General features: G+C 46.9%; 1 protein-coding gene across 1 annotated transcript in view; it reads right to left on the bottom strand.

The window, feature by feature from the left end:
• Positions 1-2,492: 2,492 nt before the first annotated feature.
• FAM184B (family with sequence similarity 184 member B) overlaps positions 2,493-22,876 on the bottom strand; it is a 166,768-nt gene continuing 146,384 nt past the window's right edge. Inside the window, exons 11-18 of the mRNA XM_059164983.1 lie at positions 17,249-17,402; positions 14,302-14,465; positions 11,569-11,741; positions 10,598-10,744; positions 8,563-8,680; positions 6,629-6,733; positions 5,172-5,371; positions 2,493-3,690 (exon numbers count right to left, since the gene is read on the bottom strand). Coding sequence (XP_059020966.1) covers positions 3,597-3,690; positions 5,172-5,371; positions 6,629-6,733; positions 8,563-8,680; positions 10,598-10,744; positions 11,569-11,741; positions 14,302-14,465; positions 17,249-17,402 — 1,155 coding nt within the window. The 3' untranslated portion in view covers positions 2,493-3,596. The remainder of the gene's footprint in view (positions 3,691-5,171; positions 5,372-6,628; positions 6,734-8,562; positions 8,681-10,597; positions 10,745-11,568; positions 11,742-14,301; positions 14,466-17,248; positions 17,403-22,876) is intronic.

Genomic DNA, 22,876 nt, shown 5'->3' with positions numbered 1-22,876 from the left:
TTTGCTTGTGTCTTTCTTGTTTCTGGTTTTTTTGTAGCTGAATTTTCCACTAAGGATGGTTCTTGCTAATGAGTGACATTGATACCAAGGGACTGAGGCCTCTGGGTGGGGAGTGGGCTGCAGGATGACCCTCAGCAAACTCCCCATCCTCAAAAATCATGGGAGCCTCAGCATTTGGGAAGACATTTTACCCTCTTGTTGGTTACAGAGGCCAATGAGATTCACTGTTGAGCTGCCTTTGGGAAGTACAGAAGGGCATTGAGAGTGGTGCTCCCTAGGTGAGATTTTTCCTTTCTCTGTGTTTACAGTCGCTTATTAGATGACACCTCCTAACTGAAAACAAATGCTCTATTGTTTTCTAAACAGGCAGTACTTCTACACCCTGTATCCTGACTTGTTTTGATTCCTTCAGCCTTGAGGGCTCCTCCCTCAATAAGGTTGATATCCATCCATTTATGGTTGTTTGGCCTGGATGCCACCTGGTCCCTGAAGCCTCTGCATGCCCTCGCTGCTGCACCCCACCCAGGGACATGGGACTTCCTCTTTCTCTGCCGACCTTGCTTGATTGTCCCTGAGGGTTAGAGATTTATATCCATTTCTGAGCCCCTCATGAGAAGTAGGCATTGTTCCTCTCAGAATATACACTGGCCATTTATTATTTATCTTTTATGCATGATACTTATTACTCCTTCTTGTCTGTGCATGTGTGTGGGGTATCCAGCTGGGGCCAACCCCTCAGTGTAGATGAAACAAAGCTCTTAAAAGTTGTTTTTACTTTTGTTCTACGACCTCAGGGTTGTTAATCTGGCCAACCTTGTCCTTGTGGAATTCAGATGGATCCTGGAGAATGAGTATAAAGACCAAGTAACCTCAAGTGCAACCACTGTGTTGGCTGTTACATTGATGCTAGAGCAGGTGATAAGGGCTCAGGTACATGATAGCAGCCATTGCTTGGGTGAGTTCATTCTTTTCCATCCTAATTAAGAAACGCTTTACAGCAATCTTCCTTTACAGTTTCGCCCTAGCAGTGTTAACCCTTCCTCCTGTCATAATAGGGCCTACCAAGATTTATCACCAAATCTTGATTATCACCAAATCTTGGTGATTCTCCCCGCTGACTCAATCCTGAATCAGTTCATTTCTCTTCATCTCCACTGTTCTCCCCAAGCCATCACTGTCAGGTCTGGACCACTCACTCTTGAGAGACTGATGGAATCAGATTATGTACACAAAAACTGGAAGAACGTTTTCTCTCTCAGATTGAGTTTCTTTGTCAGTGTTTTCTATGGTATGGAGAGGTAGGATTTTAGTCACTGCTGGTGAAGGTGTAAACTTGATAGGAACTTTCTGGATGATAATCTTGATACGTCACAGAAAGCTTAAGCATGTATCTTTTGATGCTTTACTTCACTCAAGGAATTTGTCCTAAAGAAATAAATGGTAGGGGATGCCTGGGTAGCTCAGTTGGTTAGGCAGCTGCCTTCGGCTCAGGTCATGATCCCAGCGTCCTGGGATCGAGTCCCACATCTGGCTCCTTGCTCGGCAGGGAGCCTGCTTCTCCCTCTGTCTCTGCCTGCCATTCTGTCTGCCTGTGCTCGCTCGCTCTCCCTCTTTCTCTCTGACAAACAAATAAAATCTTAAAAAAAAAAAAAAAAGAAATCTTTAAAAAGAAAAAAGAAAGAAAGGGTAGAAGCATGCACAGATTTATTTAACAAAGATGTAATCATTGCAGGATAGAACCTAGAAATTTAACCATCTTTCACTCAGCTGCACCAAGAAAGAAATCAGACAGATGTAGAGTCTCAATAAAATTCTGTCCCTGCAGCTTGTATCCTGCTGAATTAATTAAAGGAGACAGTTGTACAAGGTGCAGCCTGCTTTGCTAGTCATCAGGAGTTGCAGTGTTGGAAAAATATTTCAATAAACAGAGCTATCCATACATAGTTTTTAAAACACAAAATGGAAGCATGATCCTATAATGCTCACCTTAAGCGGGAAACAAGATAACTAAAAAAATGTGATAGTGGGACCCCTGGGTGGCTCATTTGGTTAAGCATCTGCCTTCAGCTCAGGTCATGAACTCGGTCCTGGGATTGAACCCCAATTTGGGCTACTTACTCTGTGGAGATGCTGCTTCTCCCTCTCCCTCTGTGCTGCCCCCCAACCTGTGGTCTCTCATACTCTCTCCCTCTCTCTAAAATAAATAAAATCATTAAAGAAAAAGTGACATTGAAAATAACATGGTATATTACATGTCTGGGACAAGTATTGTCATTTAAGAAATTATAGGGCCACATGTTTTGATTAGTGATTTTACCTTTATTGTGATTTGTAATTGGATTTCTCTCAGAATGATGTATGGAAGCAGCTACTTTTTATTTGAAGATGATCTAATTGAGGTTAATGTGAACATTCTATTTCTATGATCCATCTTCATCTAATTTCACCTTTCTTTGGGAAAACAATACAAGTCACAGCCATTTTTATTGCCCAGTTGTTTGAAGTTTTATTCAAAGAGCAAAGGTTTGACAGTGCATAGAATAAACAACTGTTTATGGCCACCTGTGGCCAGCACCAAAGGACTGAGAACATATTTTGCCCAAATGTATTGAGTCTTGTCATATCGCTGTCAGAAGGTCAGACAATTCAGCGTGGACTTTCACAGTCAGCACTGTGAATGGCCAGTCCTGAGTCCCTTTAATGTACTGAGCATCCATGCAATGGAGAAGCAATGCACCGTGAGGCAAAGGGCCCAAGCCCAAAGACTACAAGTTCAGTAGATCTTTGACTTCATAGAATACTTTAGAAACCTTGACAAGTGACCAAATTGAAACTATAGTCATTGAAACTGAGATGTGTGATGGGGCAAGGCTCAGTTATTTACAGAAAAATTCTGGCAGTGGTTAATTCTAATTCATGATTGGTATCATTCACCATAATATTTTGCTTAATTCTTGTAAAGCCCCTTTTGAGGTAGGTGTTATTCCCTCTGTATTCTACTTGTAGGCTTCATGTCCTGGAGCTATAAAGTCAAAGCATTCAATCCAGGTATGCCAAGGTCGGCTATAGTCCACTCCTAGTTTTGCCTCATTTTGTTTTTAATTGGCTTTCACGAGTATCTTGAACTTTTATTCTTCTTCCTACTGAGGTTGAATGTGCATTTTGGAATTGTGTCATTTACATAGAAATACTTTTTAAGTGGAGAGAACTAGCATTCTAAGGAAAGATGAAACCACTTTTAGAGTAGACCATGGAAATCACAAAGCCTGATATTCCATAAAGTGGAATGAAACCTTCTGGGTACTAGAAATACAATGTGAATGTTATCAGCAACATTAATATTTTTCTAGGGTGCCTTTTGATAACACATATTGGGGCGGGGAGGTTACCTTAATGGCAAGAATTTTTTTTAAGCACTGGTGTCACAATGAAATAGTATGAAATGTTAAGGCCAAAATTTTTTTTGGCTAATATATATAAACCATATCACAAGCAAGTTATTTGGTTGGTTGGTTGTTTAGCTCATTCCTTCAATCAGATGCTTTAAAAGAAATGTTTTTCAAATGTCCTCTTTCTGATGGATCCCAAGAACCAGTTCAGAAAGAAAAATACTTGGTAAACCATTCCTGGTGGGCAGAGCTCTGTTTCTGCTGGACTTCTTTGGGTTGGGCTGTTTCACCATCTTGTGTCCTAGAAACACGCCAACAAACAAAAAGTTGCTTAGATGGTTTTGAAAATTACTCAGCAAACACCTTAATACCCCGCTATCTTTCAGGGAAAGAAAGCTGCTTCGTTACTCTTGGAAAGACAGTACAGTGTAACTGGCCAACATTCATAGCTGGAAGCAAGTTGTGAAAGGTGGGGGTGGGGAGGGAACATCCAATTCCCATTTTGAAAACACGGTCTCCAGTTTTACTTTAGACTAGTGAGGCATATCATGCAGCCTTATTTATTTCAGGCACAAATAAACTATAAACCTCATAAAAAAGGTTATGAGATAGTTAATCATCACAGCCTTACAATGTCTGGCTTCTCTAAGAGCTATCTAATGTGTCCTAGCATCTCAATAAGACAGTGGAGTTAGCCCAATTAATTGAAGAGACAGTAAGCCAGAAAAGTATGATGGATACCTGCCGGAATGGTCTCTGTCTGCATTTGTGAAGCTTTACAGACAGGTGTGTGCTACTGAGATGAAACCAGAGTCAGGAGCTGGCTCTAGCAGTTTGAGAGACCTGTGCTCAGGGGTCCAGGCCTCAGTTACCCCAGCTGTGAAACAAAAGGGCTGGATTCATTTGGTGACTGCCAGAGGCTCTGTCCAGCTCAATACTCCTAAAGGGCTGTGCCTCCCCCTTTGTTTAAGTAGCCACAGGGTTGCGGGCCTTTGGAAAAGGAACTTTTTAGAAGGAGCCCTTTCTGAAATGCAAAATTCAAAGCCCAGAATGTAAAATTTTGCCTCTGAATGGAAGACTGGACAGGAGGGAGAACCAATAAAGGGACAACTCACATTCCTGAAAGAAACATGTTGCAAGGGTTTCTGGGAAAGTAAGATGGTATATGAAAACATCATGAATGAGCTCCCAAACCCATAGATTAAGAGGTCTTACAACTTCAAGATGATACAGTAAATCTTGAGACATAACCTTAATAATAACAGTGGAAATACACCTTCTGTACCAGGTCTTGTGCTAAGCATGTCCCACAGATTCATTCCTTTAGTCCCACATCAGTTTGATGAGGGAGATGCTATACTATCTTCATTTTAGAGGTAAGGAAATGGAGATCCAGAGAGGTCAAGTAATCTGCCCAAGGCAACTTAGGTAAGAACAAGAAGGATCAGAATTTGAATCCAGACCCCAGGGCCAGATGACAAGAGTCCCTCTTCTGTGTTAGCCACAGTGACACGGCCAGCCGAGTGTCCCTTATCCAATCTATGGAAAAAGGCTTTCTGGAGTTTGGTACCAAGATAGTACTTCTTCTAAAGAATGACATACTTCTTTCCTCTTACACAACCCTTTGGCTTGATTGTAATTTGTCCAAGACCGGGTTTGTTTTACCATTCTTTATATTTGCCCAAATGCCGGATATTTAAGAGGTGCCAGAAAGGAATCCAAATTCCCCTCCTATTAATGGAAACTGGAAATCACAGCTTCCCCTCCCGCCGCAGCCCTTACCTTGTGGCAGTTTTCGCATCTAGAGACTGGGGAGGTTTGTAAGGCTGACCAGAGCCAGGGCTTGGGTCCAAGCTGGGTGATTTAGTTATTGGAGGAGCGTTGATCCTGGAGCTCAGATCACCACTCAGAAAGTTCTTTGCGTAGGAGGCGAGGTTTGGCACACTGACCACTCGGCTGGGCACTTCCTCCATCTTCTTTTTCTGTTTGTATTAGAAGGAAGGCTTTTTAGTGCTACCCCAAAGAAGCATTATTGTAAAAGCAAAAAGGCCCACCCAGCCAAAACTATGGGAGAGGGGGCGATAATTTTATTTGTATACTTACGTGTTTGTTTGTTGTTGTTTTTTAAGATTTCATTTACTTGAGAGAGTGTGTGTGCATGAGAGAGCACAAGCAGGGTGAAGGACAGAGGGAGAAGCAGACTCCCTGCTGAGCAGGGACCCGGACACCGGGCTCAATCCCAGGACCCTGGGATCATGACCCGAGCCAAAGGCAGATACTCCACTGACTAAGCCACCCAGGCACCCCTTACATGTTATTTTTTAAAGCATTTTTTCCTCCAGTCTACTTTATGTTTTAAGAAACACATAGGTTTACAATTTCTTATCAGAAACTTCTAGGGATAGATGTGTTATAATTAAAAAAAAAAAAATGTTTTAGGCTTTAGAAGGCCATCTAAAACCCCCAGCAGGGGCTGGGCCCATTGTCCTCAAATGTGTTAATATTTCTGGAGTGAGATTTAGATCTTTTTGCACTGAGGGGCATATGTAAAAATTATAAATGAGCTCACATCAAGTTTATTGTCCTTTGAACTATTAAAAAATATTTTTTAGCACTTTTAAGATTTCTTGATAGCAGATGAGAGACTTGGATGTGAATATTTTCATTATAACAACTTGCAAAAACATACAGGGATTAAAAAATTAAGAAGTAGAAGATGCCTGCTCTTTTTCTTTTTTTTTTTTTTTTAAGATTTTTATTTATTTGACAGAGAGAGAAATCACAAGTAGGCAGAGAGGCAGGCAGAGAGAGGAGGAAGCAGCTCCCTGCTAAGCAGAGAGCCCAATGTGGGACTCAATCCCAGGACCCTGAGATCATGACCTGAGCCAAAAGCAGAGGCTTTAATCCACTGAGCCACCCAGGTGCCCTGGAGATGCCTGCTCTTTACTCTCCTCCCTATCACCCAGATATAACCATTATTAACAGTGACATGTTTATTTATAAGAAGTTTGGAGAATACAAAAAACCCATACAAAATTAAAAAATTATAAGTACACCTAATCCACCTAGCCAGATACAAATACTGTTTGCTACTAATTTGGACTGTTTCCTGTGAGTCTTACTTTTAGTGGCTATCCCTCTGAATGTATGCCAGCCCCCTGACAAATAAGCTACAGTTACCTTTAGGAAAACAAAGCCAGCAGAATTGTGTGATGCTTGAAACCAGGAAACCAATTTACCTTCATGGAAGGGGTCAAATATCCTGGGTGAGGATTGAAAGAGAAGGACCGATTCCGATGGGACATGGCACTGGGGAAGGCTGCATAGTGAAATCTTCTCTCCTCCTGGAAAAACAATACAACTGAGTCTACATGAGTACATGAGCCTAACTATACAGCACTGGATTTGACCTGAAGGAAAAAGGCTGTGTGAGGGCAGATCACAGCACAAGGAGAAGAAAGCCCACAGGAGGGAAGGGGAGGTCAGCCGGGGTCACTGGGAATCAAGCTGCTGTCCAGGGAAGCTTTGAGAAAGCAACTTTACTCCTGTGGCCTTTGAGTCCCTAGCTTCTCTTGTATAGGAAAGAGCAAGCTTATTTGAAACACTATACATATATATGTATATATATATGTCCAGGTACTCTTAGCATCTGAAGAAAGTCTACTGCAGAAAGTTAATAATAAAGAAAACTCCAGCTACAAAACCACATGGCTATTGTTTATGTGTATCATTATCCACTTTTTTCTTTCCTGCTGTATTATTTTTAAAGATTTTATTTATTTATTTGACAGACAGAGATCACAAGTAGACAGAGGCAGGCAGAGAGAGAGGAAGGGAAAAGGGAAGCAGGCTCCCTGCCAAGCAGAGAGCCGGATGTGGGGCTCAATCCCGGGATCCTGGGATCATGACCTGAGCCAAAGGCAGAGGCTTTAACCTGCTGAGCCACCCAGGCGCCCCATGCTGTATTATTTTTAAAGCAAATTCCAGTCATTGTATAATTTCATCTGTAAAAACATTAATATATATCTCTAAGAGATAAGGATTCTTAAAAAAAAAAAAAACCAAAACCAAAAACTTAACCACAATACTTCTGTCATATTTAGCAAACAAGCTATTCCTTAATATCTAATTTTCAGTTAGTGGTGAAATTTTCCTGATGGTCTCATCAGTGTACTAATATGATGGGAATGGTCAGGGATGGGAGTGGGAGTGAGAATTGAGAGACATGGCTGTACGTGTGGGAGGACCTGAGGCCACCATAAGATGTAGGTATTACTTGCAGAAGACGGGAGGCCATGGGAAGTGCTGAATAGAGACGTGCTATCATGTGATATACTTTCGAAGATTGCTCTGGTTCATGTGGGGGAGGTTCGAGTGGGAGACCAGTAGTTCTCCACTGTGTGTGAGAGGGGCTTGGACTAAAGTGGTAGAGGCAGAGATGGGATGGGGGGAGGTGGCTGGACTGATGTCCCCCATAGTGGGCTACACTGACAGGAGTGAGTTAAGACCCACAGTCTCCAGAGCTGAATGTAAGCCAGGGGAAGCATTCCTAAGCAGTTCAGCTGTGGTGATACAGCTCTCAACCAGACCAGAGAGCAGGGAGAGGTGGGTTAGTGCCCAAAGGAATGGATGAAGCTATCGGGAGATAGGGATAGGAGGTGTGTGGGTTGTGACAGGGCAGGAGAGGATGGAGGAAGGGGCATTCCAAAGAAACAGCCTTAGGCTTTGGAGGCTGTTGGATACAGAACCAGAGGGAGAAAACTAAGAGTCCAGGAGGTGGCTTGCTAATTGCAAAACAGGTAGTCATTTTTGCAAAATGAAGATCAATAAACAATAATTGGCTTGATTTGCTAAAATTCAGAAGGCAAGCCATTCTGGATTTTTCCAATTCTGTAGGTTAAAGAAAAAACAAAACAAAACAAAACAAAACAAAAACATCAGGTAGATGTTGTGGGACTGAGTGCTTTTCCTGCATCTATTTTCCTGTATTTTTTTTTTCAGGCATATGTTTTTTGTTCGTTTTGTTTTGTTTTTTAGATCATAGACAAAAGGAATCAAGGGTCTTCTGGAGGGGATTTTAGGGTTATCAGGATTAAAATCGAAGGGCCCCGAGCAAAGTGAATGGCTCTCCGGAAGAACTCTGCAGAGCCCCTGGTTGCCCCGACAACCTCACCATGAGCTGCTTGATGATCTCCTCTCTCTCCTTCAGGCGGGTCTGCAGACGGCCTATGAGCTGAACGTCCTCTGGCCTGGACGCCCCCTTCCCTGTCTTCTCTCCGGAATCTTTTAGTCTGTTTGGAGCAGGCATGCAGTTAGTCTCCTTACTGTCATTACCCAACAACAAACAGGTGGACGTGGTGGGGACGTTGCTGTGAGCTTAACCTGGCAGGCTAATCTCTCTATTCATGAAAGGGGAAACTGACGCCCTGGGAACTTGCCCAGGGCCACTCACTGAATTGACCGCAGAGCTCCGGGGGGAGACCAGGACCCCAACTCCCAGTCTGACCTTCCCCGGAGACTACGGGGCCAAGGACCCAAAGGCCTGTGTGTGGTACACACGCTGCTCTCGGTGAAGCTTCAAAAACCAGGGATGTCACTGGACAAAGGCCTCAGCAAAATAATGCCCCCCAATCCCCAGCCAAATGCCCACCCCCTCCGCCTCCGCTGCAGCAGTTGGGCTAATGCCGACGTGGCTCTGGCGCCATCTGCTGGCCGGCACGGAACGCGGCATGCGCCCGTTCTCTGGCGGAGCGGCGGGGCCGCTGTAACAGAGCTAGCTAGCTAGCACTTTGAACACGAACCTGGAGAGAAATAACTCTCTGCATGGTGGGAGGAGGGTTATGGCTGTTTGTGACCTATGGACTGTAGCTGATTAGAGGCCAGGACTTTAGGGCGAGATGACTTGGGATCTAATTCTTATTCTGACTTTTTCTAGCTAGGTGACTGTCCGTAGCCTTTCCCTGTGACCTTTGGTTCTCTCTTCTTTAAGATGGGCACGAAACAGGGTGGTTGTGAAGATTTTGTGAGATATTGGAAGGCTGGCATGTGGTAAGTGCCCACTAGGTGGTAGCTCATAAAACGTTCCACTCTGGATTTCTCATGATTTGCTTTGTATTGGAGACAGTGGAGAACATTTTTTAAAGAGCATGAACTAAGGGTCAGACCGGTGACATTTAGATTCACTCAGTGCTGCTTGACCTTAGACAAGTGGCTTCACCTGTCACCTTCCAACTGGTCTTTCTGCTGCTAATCCTGACTACCCCCCTCTCTTCTCCCAGCAGCCAGTATGACCCATTAAAAGATAAATCAGACCATGTCACCCCTGTTCAAAGTCTTGCAATGGCTTCCCAGTGAATCCTGAACACATCCAAACTCCTTCCTGTTTAGTGCAGGGTCTCCTTCATCCCTCCCAGCTACTCCACCAACCTCAATTCCTACCACTCACCCTCTCACTTATTCCTGGCTGCTCAGGCACATGAAGCAGGACCCAGGGACATTGCACTTGCTGTTGTCTCTGCTGGGAATGCTCTTCCTCTAAATGGCTCTCTCAGTCCCCCCACCTGCTTGTGCTTAAGTATCACCTCCTTAGGCCTTCTGGCCTACCACTGCCACTCCCTGGACACAGATCCTGTTTTTCTTCCAGAACTTTCTCTGAGTCAAATGTTTATTTGCTTCTTTCTTGTCTAAATCCCCATCTAGAATTTGTGAGCTCTGAAAGAGCATAGTCTTTGCTCAGTTCCCAGCCTAAAATAGGGCAGGGCACACAGTAGGCTCTTAACAAACATCTGTTGAATAAATCAATGAATGCATCTAAGCATGCACAAGGCCCCTTGGTTCCTTTATCTGTTATCTGTCTGGGGGAGTAACAGTTTCCATCGTGAAGGACTGCTGTAAAGATTCAATGAGATGAGGCATGTGAGAAGGGGCAAATGATCCTTTTGATTTCTTCCCAGTGTGAGGGTCAAACCAAGTCCACAAGGCAGTGCTCATTCCTCACAAAGTTCCAGTGCTCTGCACACAGAGAATGCAGGCTCCCAATGTGAGGGGGACCAGCTCTCCACAGGTACCCAGGACTGAGGGTTTTCCTGGAACTCGGGACTTGTAGTTTCAAAACTGGGAGAGTCCCAGGCACACTGGGATGAGCTGGTCACCCTAACAGAATGTACATCGACTACCCTTCGCAACCTCGGCCCCCAGACCTCACTTACTCAGTTTCCAGGGCAGCCAGCCGGGCCTGGAGCCGGGCTTGAGCGCTGCTGAAATCTGCCACCATGGCCTGCATCTCCTTCCGGTGTTCCTGGCGTAGCTTCTCCACCTCCCGGGCCCGCTGGACTTGCTGATCCTCCTCTAGCAGCCTGCAGGTGGGTGGGAGCTCAGCTAGGCTGGCCCGTGCTCTGGGCACTGAACCTCATGGGCACTGGGGTTTCTCCACCCCCACGGGATGGCTGGGTTGGGGAGACAGTCTGGGGGAGTGGTTATATGAATGTGAGGTCAGGACACTGGGAAGAACACCTGGGCGCTCTGAGTTGTGGGGTCCATGCGAACCCTGCCTGTGGGACCCCTTCTCAGCACCTCCTACCCCAGCATTCCATCTGTAGTTATAAACTTTCCAGCAATGGGGTGAAAGAGCTGTGAATTCAGAACTAATAGAAGCTATCCAGCTTGGAATAGGCAATAACAGTAACACCACGGTTTACCAAGGGCTTCCTCCAGGCCAGAGCCGGTGCAAAATCTTGCTTATGTTTCACTACATTCCATGGCAGCCCTGAAAGCTGGTGGTCTTACCTCCACTTGTAGACGACGGCACCGTGTAGGGGAAGTTAGCTGACTCTCAGGAGCTCACACAGCTAGTTAAAGAGCGCCCAGCACCGTTTGAACTATTCCATCGCCCTGTCTCCCTAAGGCTGGTTTTGAAGATGCTTTTGATATGGTCAAGTCTGATTCCATAAATTCCTTGTTTGTAGGGAAGTAAGATTCCCTTTTCTATTCCAGGGCAAATCCTATGCAGTGTTGAACCGAAAGCACTAGTACTTTTCATGGGTCCGGAGTAACATTAGTGACGTGCTCGCATTAGGGAGTCTCTCCTTTGCTGAGATGGTGAGACGGGAGGCCTTAGATCTCAGAGGCTCGCCAAGGAGCAGTGGTAGGAGCTAGGGCGGGCCCCGGCCTGGAGACCCACCTGCGCTGGTCGCGGAGCTGCAGCGCCTCCTGCTGGTGCTGCTCCACCTCGGCCCGCAGCCGCTGCACCGCGTCCTTGAGCTGCGAGTTCTCCTCCCAGAGGGCGCACGCCTCGCTCGGACCAGGCTCGGCGGCGCCCTGCGGAGAGCGGGCCTGGCCCAGGCCGCCCCCGTCCTGGGGAGAAAGGACCCGGGAGAGGTATTTTCAGGGGGCGCCAAGGCGGACGAGACGCAGAGGGCCCCAGACGAGCCGCGCAAAGCCGGAACCAGGGCTCCGCCCAGCCTCCTGCTCCGGATTCGGGAGCTCGCAGCCAGGCTCCAGCTTTTCCCGCTTTGAGAGCTGGCCACATCCGGCCCTCACGAAGCTTAATAAGGCCGGTCAGCCAAGAACGTGGCTTAAATCAAAACCAGCCGACCACTCCGCCCGTTTTTCAGACCTCCTTGCGTTCTCTCTGCCCAGAGAGCCTTCCCTACGGAAACAGCACTGCTTCGGGGAAGAAGCGACCAGCTTTCTCCTCTCTCCTCTCCTTTCTCTCTCTGCCATCACTGAATCCGAATCCTGGCTGTGGAGAGATCACAGGGCAGCGCGCCGTGGTTTCCTCAGCTAGCCCGGGAGCGGTCCCGGGAAGGCACCATCTCTCTTCCAGTTTTCTAGTCCTCTGGCGCCTGCTCCGTGGCTGGCATCCAGTAGGTGCCAAATAAATGCTTGCTAAATGGCGCCTGAATGCTTGTGGTTCAGATAGATATTTGAAGATCTGTGTCCAAATTCAATGGGATCAGAGTTAACTCCTGCTTAGTGAATGCTAGGGTTTTCAAGGCCGCTCAAACGTGCCTGAAGGCTTCTGCATTTGCTCATTTCGCAGGAGGACGAGCAGCTTGGCACAGGGAGCATCTGTGGGCCCCGCCTTACACCTCCTGCTTCCTGCCTTGGGGCTTGCGTGTGCATGACACTCATGGGCTCCTGGGCACCAGGCACTCAGATATGTAAAGCCTGGAGGAGCTTGGTTAAGGTCCTGTGGGACCACCCTTGACTAATGCGAGAGCCTGATGAATAAATGCATCCCTGTCTGTCCCTAGTTCGGACAGAGAGGATAATTATTTCACAGAGCTCCTCAGAAGATCCCAGCAGGTGGGATACCACTTACCTGCAGTGGGGGCCAACTTAAGGATGCATCCTTGTATGGGGTACCCGTCCCTTCCCTCTTTCGGTTCTGCTGCCTGGGGCTATTCCTTCTTGCTAATACGCCCATATTTCTTCTCTGTGTGAGTTTTCCTCTGGGGCCTTGCTGTTCCTCCCAGAGGGTTCAGAGCTTCCCTCCAATGAGGTGAAGGTGAGGGAGGGCCCCTGGTGGCAGCCAGGTATCATCTCATCCACCCAGTGATCCCGGGGTTCTATCCACAGCACCAGGGAGGCTGTCATCATAGACGTCACAATCTCACAATTCCCCTGCCCCCTTCCATACATATGGCTGGCTCCAACAGATCTAGAACACTTACTGGAACATGATCTGTCTTCCCTCTGCTACACTTTACTGACTGGGCAGAGCTCCCTGTGATTCATCATTTAATATTCTTCATTAAACACAAATCATCTTCAGGTGCTCAGTACTGACAATATCTTGAGTGAAGAATCCCCAAACTCCTGGGACCTCCAGCGGGGCTGGGACACCAAGTAAGTCTTCTGTACCCACAGACTTGGTGGTGCTCCCATGCGGAGAGTGGGGGTGGAGATGAAATGAGGCAGACTGGCCTGGTTCTCAAAAGACTTCTGGTCCAGTTGAAAACAACCATAAAGAACATTCAGGATATATATGACGGCTGCCTAATTGGGTCATACAGTAGACACGAGGGCAGCAGGACTATAACAGGAGGCGCTGGGTGAGCTCAGAGAAGGGTGAGGCCGCAGGTGTGGAAGGGAGGTCCCGAGAGCCTCACCTTGACAGCACATATACTCAGATCAGAGGGGAGACCCCTGGCCCAGAGGGTGAGCTGGGCACTGAGGAGGGAGGAAGGCGTCCCAAGCAGGGATTGGGCACATGCAAAGGCCCAGGGGCACGATACTGAGCCCAAGTTTAGAGCAGAGGGAGATATGACTGAAGGTAAGAAGTGTGGCCAGTGGGTGAAGGCTTTTCCTCGGCAGGCATCTGGAAGTCGTTCTGATAGCAGGAGGGAGTCACTGAAGCTTTATATAGTTGCATACCTGTCACCGTATGGTACACGGTGGGCTGCAGGGGAGAGAGTCTGGGCTGTTAGGATGTCACTGCCCTGCCGGCCAGGTGGGAATATGGATGTACAAGGAAGGGGCTGAGGGGCCAAGTCTGACAAGGAAGTTCAAGGAGAGTTGGTGTTGAACCTCGGTGACAAAAAGGCAGCTCCCAGTGATGGAAGCAGGGAGGTTAAGGCAGGGAGACTGTCTGAGGCAGCATTCTGAGACATCCTCTGCAGATTTGAAGGAGTAACCCCGAATGGCTGATTCTAGGGCCCATACCACAATGCTACTCTAAAATGCTACTGTGTCTGAATTTAAAATGACACACAGCGCTTAAAACTTGTTTTTTGCTTTTCAAAATGGGAGGCTGCAGACCCATCCAGGATCTCCCAGGACTGTAGAAGAAGTGTCTTCCCCATTCCAGAAGTGAATGATGACCCCCTGGAGCCTCTCCGTTATGACTTTCTCCCTGCAGCCCTGATGTCACTGCAAGAGGGGTGCAGAGTGGGCAGAATGGGGTGCTGACCTCGGCAGGGACGGTGTGGTCCTCGCTGTCCCCTGGACACTGGGCGACCGCCTGCCGCCTGCCCAAGCCGCCCAGAGACCTCAGCTCAGCCTGCAGCGCCTCCAGGTCCTTCTGGTGCTCGGAGCAGGCAGCCCGCTGCTCTGACAGCTCCTGCTTGAGGGCCTCTAGAGAAGGAAGAGCTATTACTTTTTAAAGCCAAGATCATTTTCAAGTGCTAGTAAGTTTGATATTTTCCTTTTCTGTTAGGAACTTTTGGGGGCTCTATTTTTGTTGCTGCAAAGGATTGTTGAAACATTGTTTCAAGAATTCCATAAGCCATGAGGTACCCTGTAGGCTTAGATGTCTTAGTACAGAGCACATGCTCAACATATGTTGGTAAAATAAACAAGTGATGTTTAGAGTGGAAATTAATGGTATTATAAAAATGTGTCTGTAACAAAAAGATTTCCCATAAACTTACTAAGCTTCTCTGAAAGTTATAGTATATTAAACATAGCAAAGCTTAGTTATTCTGATGATATGTTGAAAAATTTACTTGATTTATCTTTCCTCCCCACTAGGATTTTAATAGTGATTTCTATAGTCTATTTTCTTTAAAAAGCCCAAACCCAACTCAGTATTTTGAAATCCTTTATCACAAAAATATGTTCAATAAAACCCTTTAGTAAAGCATAACTAGAGTGGTTTCATTTATTACCCTTCCCTCTTCTGTAATATATTCCCTTCCCTCCCCTGCTCCCTCCCTCCCTCCACCCATCTATCCATCCATCTGTCCATCCACTCTACCTCTCTACACACCCACCTATCCATCTGTCCATCAGCCCATCTCACCATCCATTCATCCATCCACACAGACACCTGCCCTTCCGTCCTTCTACCCATCCACCTGTCCATCCAGCATGGCCGGGTCCCCACCCCAGTGGATCAGGTAATCTGATGGACACTCCCTTACCCCTCACACACTGAACTACACTGCAGGACAAACGTGTTTCACACAGACAGTGGAATCACCATAATTGGGACCGGGGATGTCTAATTTAATAATCCTGTCATGATAGCCCCCTCCCCCCACAGCACCCACAAAGCCAACGACTTTCTATTGTCCTAAGAGAGTTCATAGAGCCCCTTCTTCCTGGGGCTATGTTGAGAATCCTAGCATGTACGCAGGCTCTCTCCTGAATCTTTTGTCCAGGACAGGACCAGGCTGCTGTGGGATCAGAGGGACAAGGGAAGTGGCAGTAGGGACAGCTACTGTTGGGTGCTGGAATCACCAGGGGTGTTCAACATGATCTGAATCTTGTCTAGTATCTGAGACACATGGTATTGCCTGGGTTTTATCTTGTGTAATCCATCTTCCTTAGATGATGCCAACTCTAGCATTTCCCACTTGGATGTTAACTGGGGACTCAATAGGACTCTCTCTCTCCCCATGTCACTTCCTCCAGAAATGGGCAGAGCTGATGTGCTGACGTACAGCCTGCAAGACACACTGTCTAATGAAAAAGCTCAACAAGCAGCAGGTAGATGATAATCACTTATGGAGGTAAAGAAAATGCTCTTTCCCCAAATTCTCTTAAGGAGAATCCTGCCTGGGTCTGAACAAATATGTATTTAATAAGGCCAATGTGGTCTTTAATGCTAGGCATGAAATAAGGAGAGGCATTTGTCTTGCTCTTAAGAGTGAGATGGAAGATGAGGATAAAGGAGAAAATGAGGGAAAAGATGATCTACAAAAACAGAAAGAGGCTTCTGGGGCCAGCCATGCAATGTGGGAATATTCAGTAATGAGAACAGTGAACATGTGCCTAGCATTCGCTGCATACTAGCTGGATGTTGTTATTATTCCCATTTCACAGATGAGCAACTGAGGCACAGAACAGTTATGTAACTTGCCCAAAGTCAGGCAGCTTGTGAGTGTTGGAGCTGGACTTCAAGCCCGAACAATTTGGCTCCAGACATCTTTACTGCTTCTGGTAACTTCCAGAATGCTCCGCGTGACTGGTTTTGGATGTCGGAAGAGGAGGTGAGTTTCCGGCCGAGGATGATGTAGGGGCAAGCAAAGGGCAGGAGCCTGGAGGCGTAAGTCCCCCAGATTTGCGGAAAACTTCAGAATGGAAATGCGAGGTTGAGGCGACCCCATGAACGTGTCACGAAGGCTCAGGGATGTGGCTTATATTGAATAATGATGATGGTGATGATAATACGGATGCCTCCGCTTTTCCAAGGTTCGCCTAACACCACTTTGATTTTAGAACCCTTTCCCCCTAACCTAGAGAAATCCGAAGACTTTCATTTTTACATAAAAAGGCGAAAAGGGAAAACAACGTTCTTGGCTGGTTTGGCAGCGAGCGGTCCGGAAGCAGCGCGCACCTCGGGCCGCGAGAGGGGCGCCCCCCAGCGCCTTCCCCGGGAGTCACGCCCAGCATCTCAGCGCCCGGCGCTGTGTCCGTGAGCGTCTGGACTTGTCTCCAGCTACTGTGCGCATCCGTTCGCAAGATGTGTCCTGTCGTATCAGGAAAGCCTAAGACAGGTGACTTTGGGGGTCTGGGAACGCTCCAGAGTGTTCATTTAAATGAATGGTAATTGCTTCTTTGCTTTTCGCCATTTTGATTTAGGGAATGTTTCACAGGAACGCCCTGCTTTCAGACAGCTGGAACAGTCACCAGGCTCCTGTCATATGCTAGGCACTTTCTATTTAATATCATCACACCCACACACCATCCCTATGGGTAGGGACAATGGTGACTCCATTTTCCAGAAAAGGAAACTGAGACTGACAGTGACCCTCCCACCCCTACCCCAGGTCTCCCAGCTAGTTGGGAGGCGGAACCCGGAAAGTCACCCCGGCCTGTGTGCCTCCAAACATGGGGGCCCCATCTTGCCCCTGGTCCCAACGTGTGGACCCTGCCAGGTAGCTAGACCCTCCCAGGGGCAGCGGGCTGTATACCTAACAGCAGAGCCTGTTGAGTCTGCATCCTCTCCAGCTCCCCCTGGAGCTTCTGCTGGGCCTTTTCTTCCAAGGCCTGGAGCTCCAGTCGGTGTGCCTGGTGCTGGGTCTGGAGGCTGTGGCTGGATTCCTTCTTCAAGCGCTCCTCTGTGGCCTGTGGATGAAAGTGGGATAAAGCGGGCACGGAGTGGGGACCTGTCTCCTTTGCCAAGTTCCTCCTATGCACCAGGGTGCACTGAGAACTCACCACTCCTCAGTGGAGGGTTTATTGGGCTACTGAGAATGACCCAAGATGTTGGTGATGGCTTGGCCACAGCAGCCATTTTATACCATGTGAACCTAACTCCAAACCATAGCTGATTAGGCCAGAGTGGACGCCTGTTCCAAGTTGAGCCAGTTATTGGGAATTTGGGGTTAGGAGGCCAGGGAGAGAGAGCACAAGTAACAGACAGACAGACACGGACTAGTTGGCTCCAGATTTAACACACTCAGGAGGGGGGTGACCATCTTACACCTGTCCCAGGACCAGGGAGGTGGAAAGAGTTGTCTGTGAAGAGGAGGGCAGGAATGACAGAAGGAGGGGTCTTTATAGTCTTTCCAGTCTCTGGTCTAGTCTGGTCCCCAGAACTGGCTGTGTCTCTGCCCTCTGGTTCACTTGTTATTCTTCTTTTACTTCATTTATGATTATTTCGTTCAGTCAGTCATCCTTTTATGTGACATTTATTTATTGAAAGTCTCTCATATATCAAACACCCAAAGCTGTTTCTATGAGTAGCTTTGTAAACTTTAATAGCAATCTCTCCACTCCTAAGCTAGCTCAAGTTGGTTTCTGGGAGTCAAAATAATAATGGTCCCCAAGATATCCACGTGGGGATCTCTGGAACTTGTGAATATATTACTTTCCTTGGTAAACGGAGTTTTACAGGTGTGAATAAGTTAAGGATCCTGAAATGAGAGCTTATCCCAAATTATCTGGGCAGGCTTAATGTCGTCACAGAGGTCCTTATAGGAAGGAAGCAAGACAGCCAGTCAGAGGAGAGGTGCTGATGGAAGGAGGAAGCAGTGGTGGAGGGGAGCAGGAGCAGGGAGGGTGCTGGGGAGAGAGAGAGGAAGAGAGGGGTATTTGAAGATGTTACATGCTACACTGCTGACTTGGATGATGCAGGAAGGGGCCAGGAGCCAAGGGAACACAGGCAGCCTCCAGAAGCCAGAAAAGGCAAGAAAACAGATCCATCCCTTGAGCTTTTAGAAGGAACACAGTCCTGCCAACACCTTGACACCTTGAATTTAGGACCTCTGACCTCCAGAGTGTCAGATAATAAATCTGTGATGTGGTCAGCCACCAAGTTTGTGGTATTTGTGATAGTAGCAATAGGAAACTAATACAGTTTCAGGGGGCTTTTGCAACAGAGAGTTCCAATTAAGACACAGCTTATCTTGGGCCACCTGGGTGGCTCAGTGGGCTAAGTGTCTGACTCTTGATTTCTGCTAAGGTCATGATCTCGGGAGATCAAGCTGGGAGTCAGGTTCTGTGCTCAGTGTGAGGGTTCTGCTTAGGATTCTCTCACTCCCTCTCTCTCTCTGGACCTTCCCCTGTCCCACACCTCCCACCCCGTGTGCATGCACACACACTCTCTCAATAAAATAGAATAAATAAATAATACAAATGAATAAAAAATTTAAAAAAGACATAGCCCATCTTTTAAAAGAGAAAGTCGAGGCTGGGAGAGATGAACTAGTTTTCCCAAGGTCATGCAGGAAAGATGCAGGAAGCATCGTCTCCCTCCTTTGTGCCAGCCAGCTGTCGGGAAGTGAGCTGACTGAAGACAGGTAAAGGTGGGACAGGACAGTCACCCCTGGGCAGCAGGGTCCTGAGCTCAGGCCCTCCGCACTCCCCGTGCAGCCTTTGGAAACAATGGGAAATGGGGTTTCACCAAAGATGGGAGGCTCCAGTTCAGAGCACCGAAGCCACCACCCCCAGAGCCCCAGGGAGCTAACTGAGCACAGTGGCACCTTTGGCTCTGCTGCCCCCTGAAATTGGGAATCCGTTTTACTCCTCCTCTGGGAAACTGTCATACGGTGCTGGGTTTATTTCATAAGACAGAAGAGTCTCCTCCTTTTCAGACTCTCCAGTATTTCTTCCTCTTGTACTTGCTACCAGTCTCAGAGAAGCAGTTGGTGACATTTTTATCCCAAGGGAAATGGGAATGAAAAGGCCCAGGCTAAAGTTTTACAGCAGATGGGGCCAAACTCTCTCACTCCATGATCCAGCCTCTCTGTCCCCCAGGAACAGCACAGTGTTTAGATCAGCACTGCCTGCTTTTTTGCTCAGCAGCCTTCCATGGTGAGAACTATGCAAAGTTGAACACTCAGAGTTTACATCAAACCACTCTCCCCTGGTGAATGACTCCAGTAAACCTATGGGAGGTTTACTCTGCTTGTGTTGTGGTTGTTTTAAAACCTCCTAAAAGGCCCATGTTCACCCTATCTTCAAAGGTAATGACACCAGTCACAATGCAGGTGTTTGTGTGGGGGCAGGAAGGGGCGGGGGGTGGAGGGAGGACCAGTGGATTCCCAACACCAACAAGCAATGCTGAACACCCACGGAGGACAGTGTCCTATGAGTCAACTCAGTCCTGACACTCTCTGCCTGGAGAGAGAGAGCATCCCACAGGGTGAGAGCTCAGTCCCATCAGACCGCCCTGAGTCTTAGATGCCAGCTGGAAGACTAGGTCATTACCTGTGCTCCTGACCAGCGGGCTATAAATCAGTGGTCCCACGACCCCTCAATTAATTTGTTAGACTGGCTCATAGAACTCAGGAAACCTGTTTATTTACTAGGTTATCGATTTGTGACAAAGGATAGTAAAGGATATGAATCAATAGCCAGATGAAGAGATATGTAGGAAGAGATCACAGGATCTTTTTTTCCCCATGAAATTGGGGCATGTCTCCTTGTGGTATGTGGCGGTGTTGGCCCACCTGTAAACTCTCTGAGCCCCCTCTCTGCTTTAGGGTTTCTGAGAGGCTTTGTTACATAGACATGATTAATTAAATCATTGGTCACTGGTGCCTGAGTCCATCTCCTGCCTTTTCCCTCTCCCCAGAGGTCAGGGGTGGGACTGAAAGTTCCAACCCTCAACCCTAAGGTGGGTTCCCCTGGCAATCAGCCCTCTCATCCTCAGTGGGGTCCCCAAGCTATCTCATTAACATAACAGAAGACAGTTTGGTTGCTCTCCTTGCTTAGGAATTTCCAAGAGTTTTAGGAGCAGTGTGTTAGAAATGAGACTAATACCAAATAAGATTTCTTTTTAGAAATCATAGTAACACATTCTCCATCCCCATCCTGGGTAAAGTCTCCTTTCCCTGTGCTTCCCAACTGTCCCCTGGCTCTGACCCACTGAACTACAGCAGCCTGTGGTTGCCTTTCCCCCTGGAGGTACGGTCCAAAAAGCCAAGAGTGTATTAATCATCTTGATGCCTGCAGAGCACAGCGTGGCAGTAGGTGGTGGAAGCTGTTCTATAAATAATTCAGGGTCAACAAGTGAGCAGTAACAGCCAATCTTTAAAAATGGAGCTCTGCTATGGACTGGATGTTTCTGCCCAACCCCCCTCCCACGCCCCTAAGTCATAGGTTGAAAACTGATCCCCCATGGGATGGCATCAGAAGTGGGGCTTTTGGGGGTTAATGAGGTAAGGACAGTGAAGCCCTCACGAATCAGTGCTCTTATAAAGGAGATTCATAAAAGCTTCCCTACCCTTTCTCCCTTGTGAGGTTATAGTCGGGTGGCTGTCTATGAACTATGGAGTGAACTCTCAACAGACACCAGACCAGCTGGTGCTTTGGTCTTGTACTTGTAGCCTCCAGAATGAACAGCGGGGAATTAATTTTTATGTTTCCAAGCGGCTCAGTCCGTGGTGTTCTGTTACAGCAACCTGAATGGACAAAGACAAGCTCTTACTCAGCCTCGTATGGTTCTAAGTACTTTACATGTGTTATCTCTTTGGTGCTCTCAACAGTCTTAGTAGTTATTATTTTATAAATGAGGAACTTGAGACACAAAGAAACTGGGAGATTGCCTGAGCCCACACCTTACAAGTGGCAGACCCAAGATTTGAACCCATGCATCCCACTCCTCCTCACGATCCCGTACAAGGAATGACTATATATCGGGTATTTTAAATTAGAATTGGAACTTTGGTGTCACTTTGGAATCATCGGACTTGAGCCAGCAACAAGGACCCCATGAATCTGTAGGGTCTTCAGGGGCTAGAACTGAGATGTGCAAGGTATGGGGGGGTATGGGCAGAGCTGAGGCGGCCAGAACTCACAGGTTCCTTCCTTCCATCCAGGGGAGCCCTGGACCACCACTCCCACTGGTGAGCGACAATCCCCAGCTTCCCCTGGGAGCTAAGTCTACAGCCTGGATGGGTAAAGCTTAGGAGAACACAAAGGCCAGCATTGCCCACCACCTCGCAACCTGGCATCTCATCAACTGGAGCTGTTGTAAATTGCAAGTCAAATTGGAAAAAGATTTAAAAGAATAAAAGAAGAGAACTCACATTTTTTTTTTAACACCTATTAGAAACCAAACAGTCCACATGCATTATTTCATTTCTTTTTTCTTTTTTTAAAGGCTTATTGTATATTTTTATCAGGACAATGCATGCATATAGTATAAATGGCTAAATAGTATTAAAAGAAAGGAAAGCCCTCCTTTTTCCTCTCTCTGCACTCTATTCTCTGGAGGAAGCCTCTGACAACTCTTCCAATTGTTTCTTTAGGTATTTGCCACAATTAACAGGCTAGAATCTCCATTCTGCTCTGTCTTGGTTATTTTCGAGACTAGGAATTGTCTTCGCATTTGGATAGATGAGGATTTTAGGTCTCATACAGTCTCCCCCTTCCATTCCTCACATATCATTATTTATTTTTTTAATATAGTAGAATATATTCAACACTTTTGTTATTATGAGTACATACAGTTCACTCCCAAGTAAAACTATTATGATTAATGCCTACCTGCACAACTTATTGTTTTTCCTTGCATTGATAACTTGCTGCATTTTTAAAAAATTTGCTTAGCTTTCTTTAAATATTTGGCTAAGTCTTCCTACAACATCTAAAAGCTCTGTAAAACATTTGTGTGTGTGTTAGAGACTTTCAATGCAACTTTCTACATGGGCAAACGGATCAGAAAATCCGGTAGTTTTATTTTCCCCTAGAGTTGCTCTTCTGAGACCTCAGTCCTCTTGCTCCAGCTGGGACTGAGCTGTTGTCTCAGCCAGGGCCAGTGGCATAGCTGGGCTTCTTCCTTTTCCTTCTTCTCCTACCCTGAATTACTCTATCCTAGATCCCTTTTATTCTGGAATCCTTGGCTTGCTCCCTCCTTTGGGTGGGGCATTCTTCAAGGAATTTCCTAAGGAAAAGCAGTGGAAGACATAGTAGCCTGGGTCCAACAGGAGACAGAAATCACACAGTAATTTAAGTAGGAGCTTAATATAAAAAATTACTGTGCTATCACAGGTGAGTAACTCTAGAGATACAAAGAGAACTCCAGGGTGTCCTGAGGCTGGGAGAATGTACCAAAGATAAGGACAACTTAGAAGGGGGGAATCCTTCCCCAG

This window comes from Mustela lutreola, chromosome 1, assembly GCF_030435805.1.
Source record: "Mustela lutreola isolate mMusLut2 chromosome 1, mMusLut2.pri, whole genome shotgun sequence".
Classification (NCBI taxonomy): domain Eukaryota; kingdom Metazoa; phylum Chordata; class Mammalia; order Carnivora; family Mustelidae; genus Mustela; species Mustela lutreola.
Note: the sequence above shows the minus strand (reverse complement) of the source record. Positions and strands in the feature narration are given on the sequence as shown.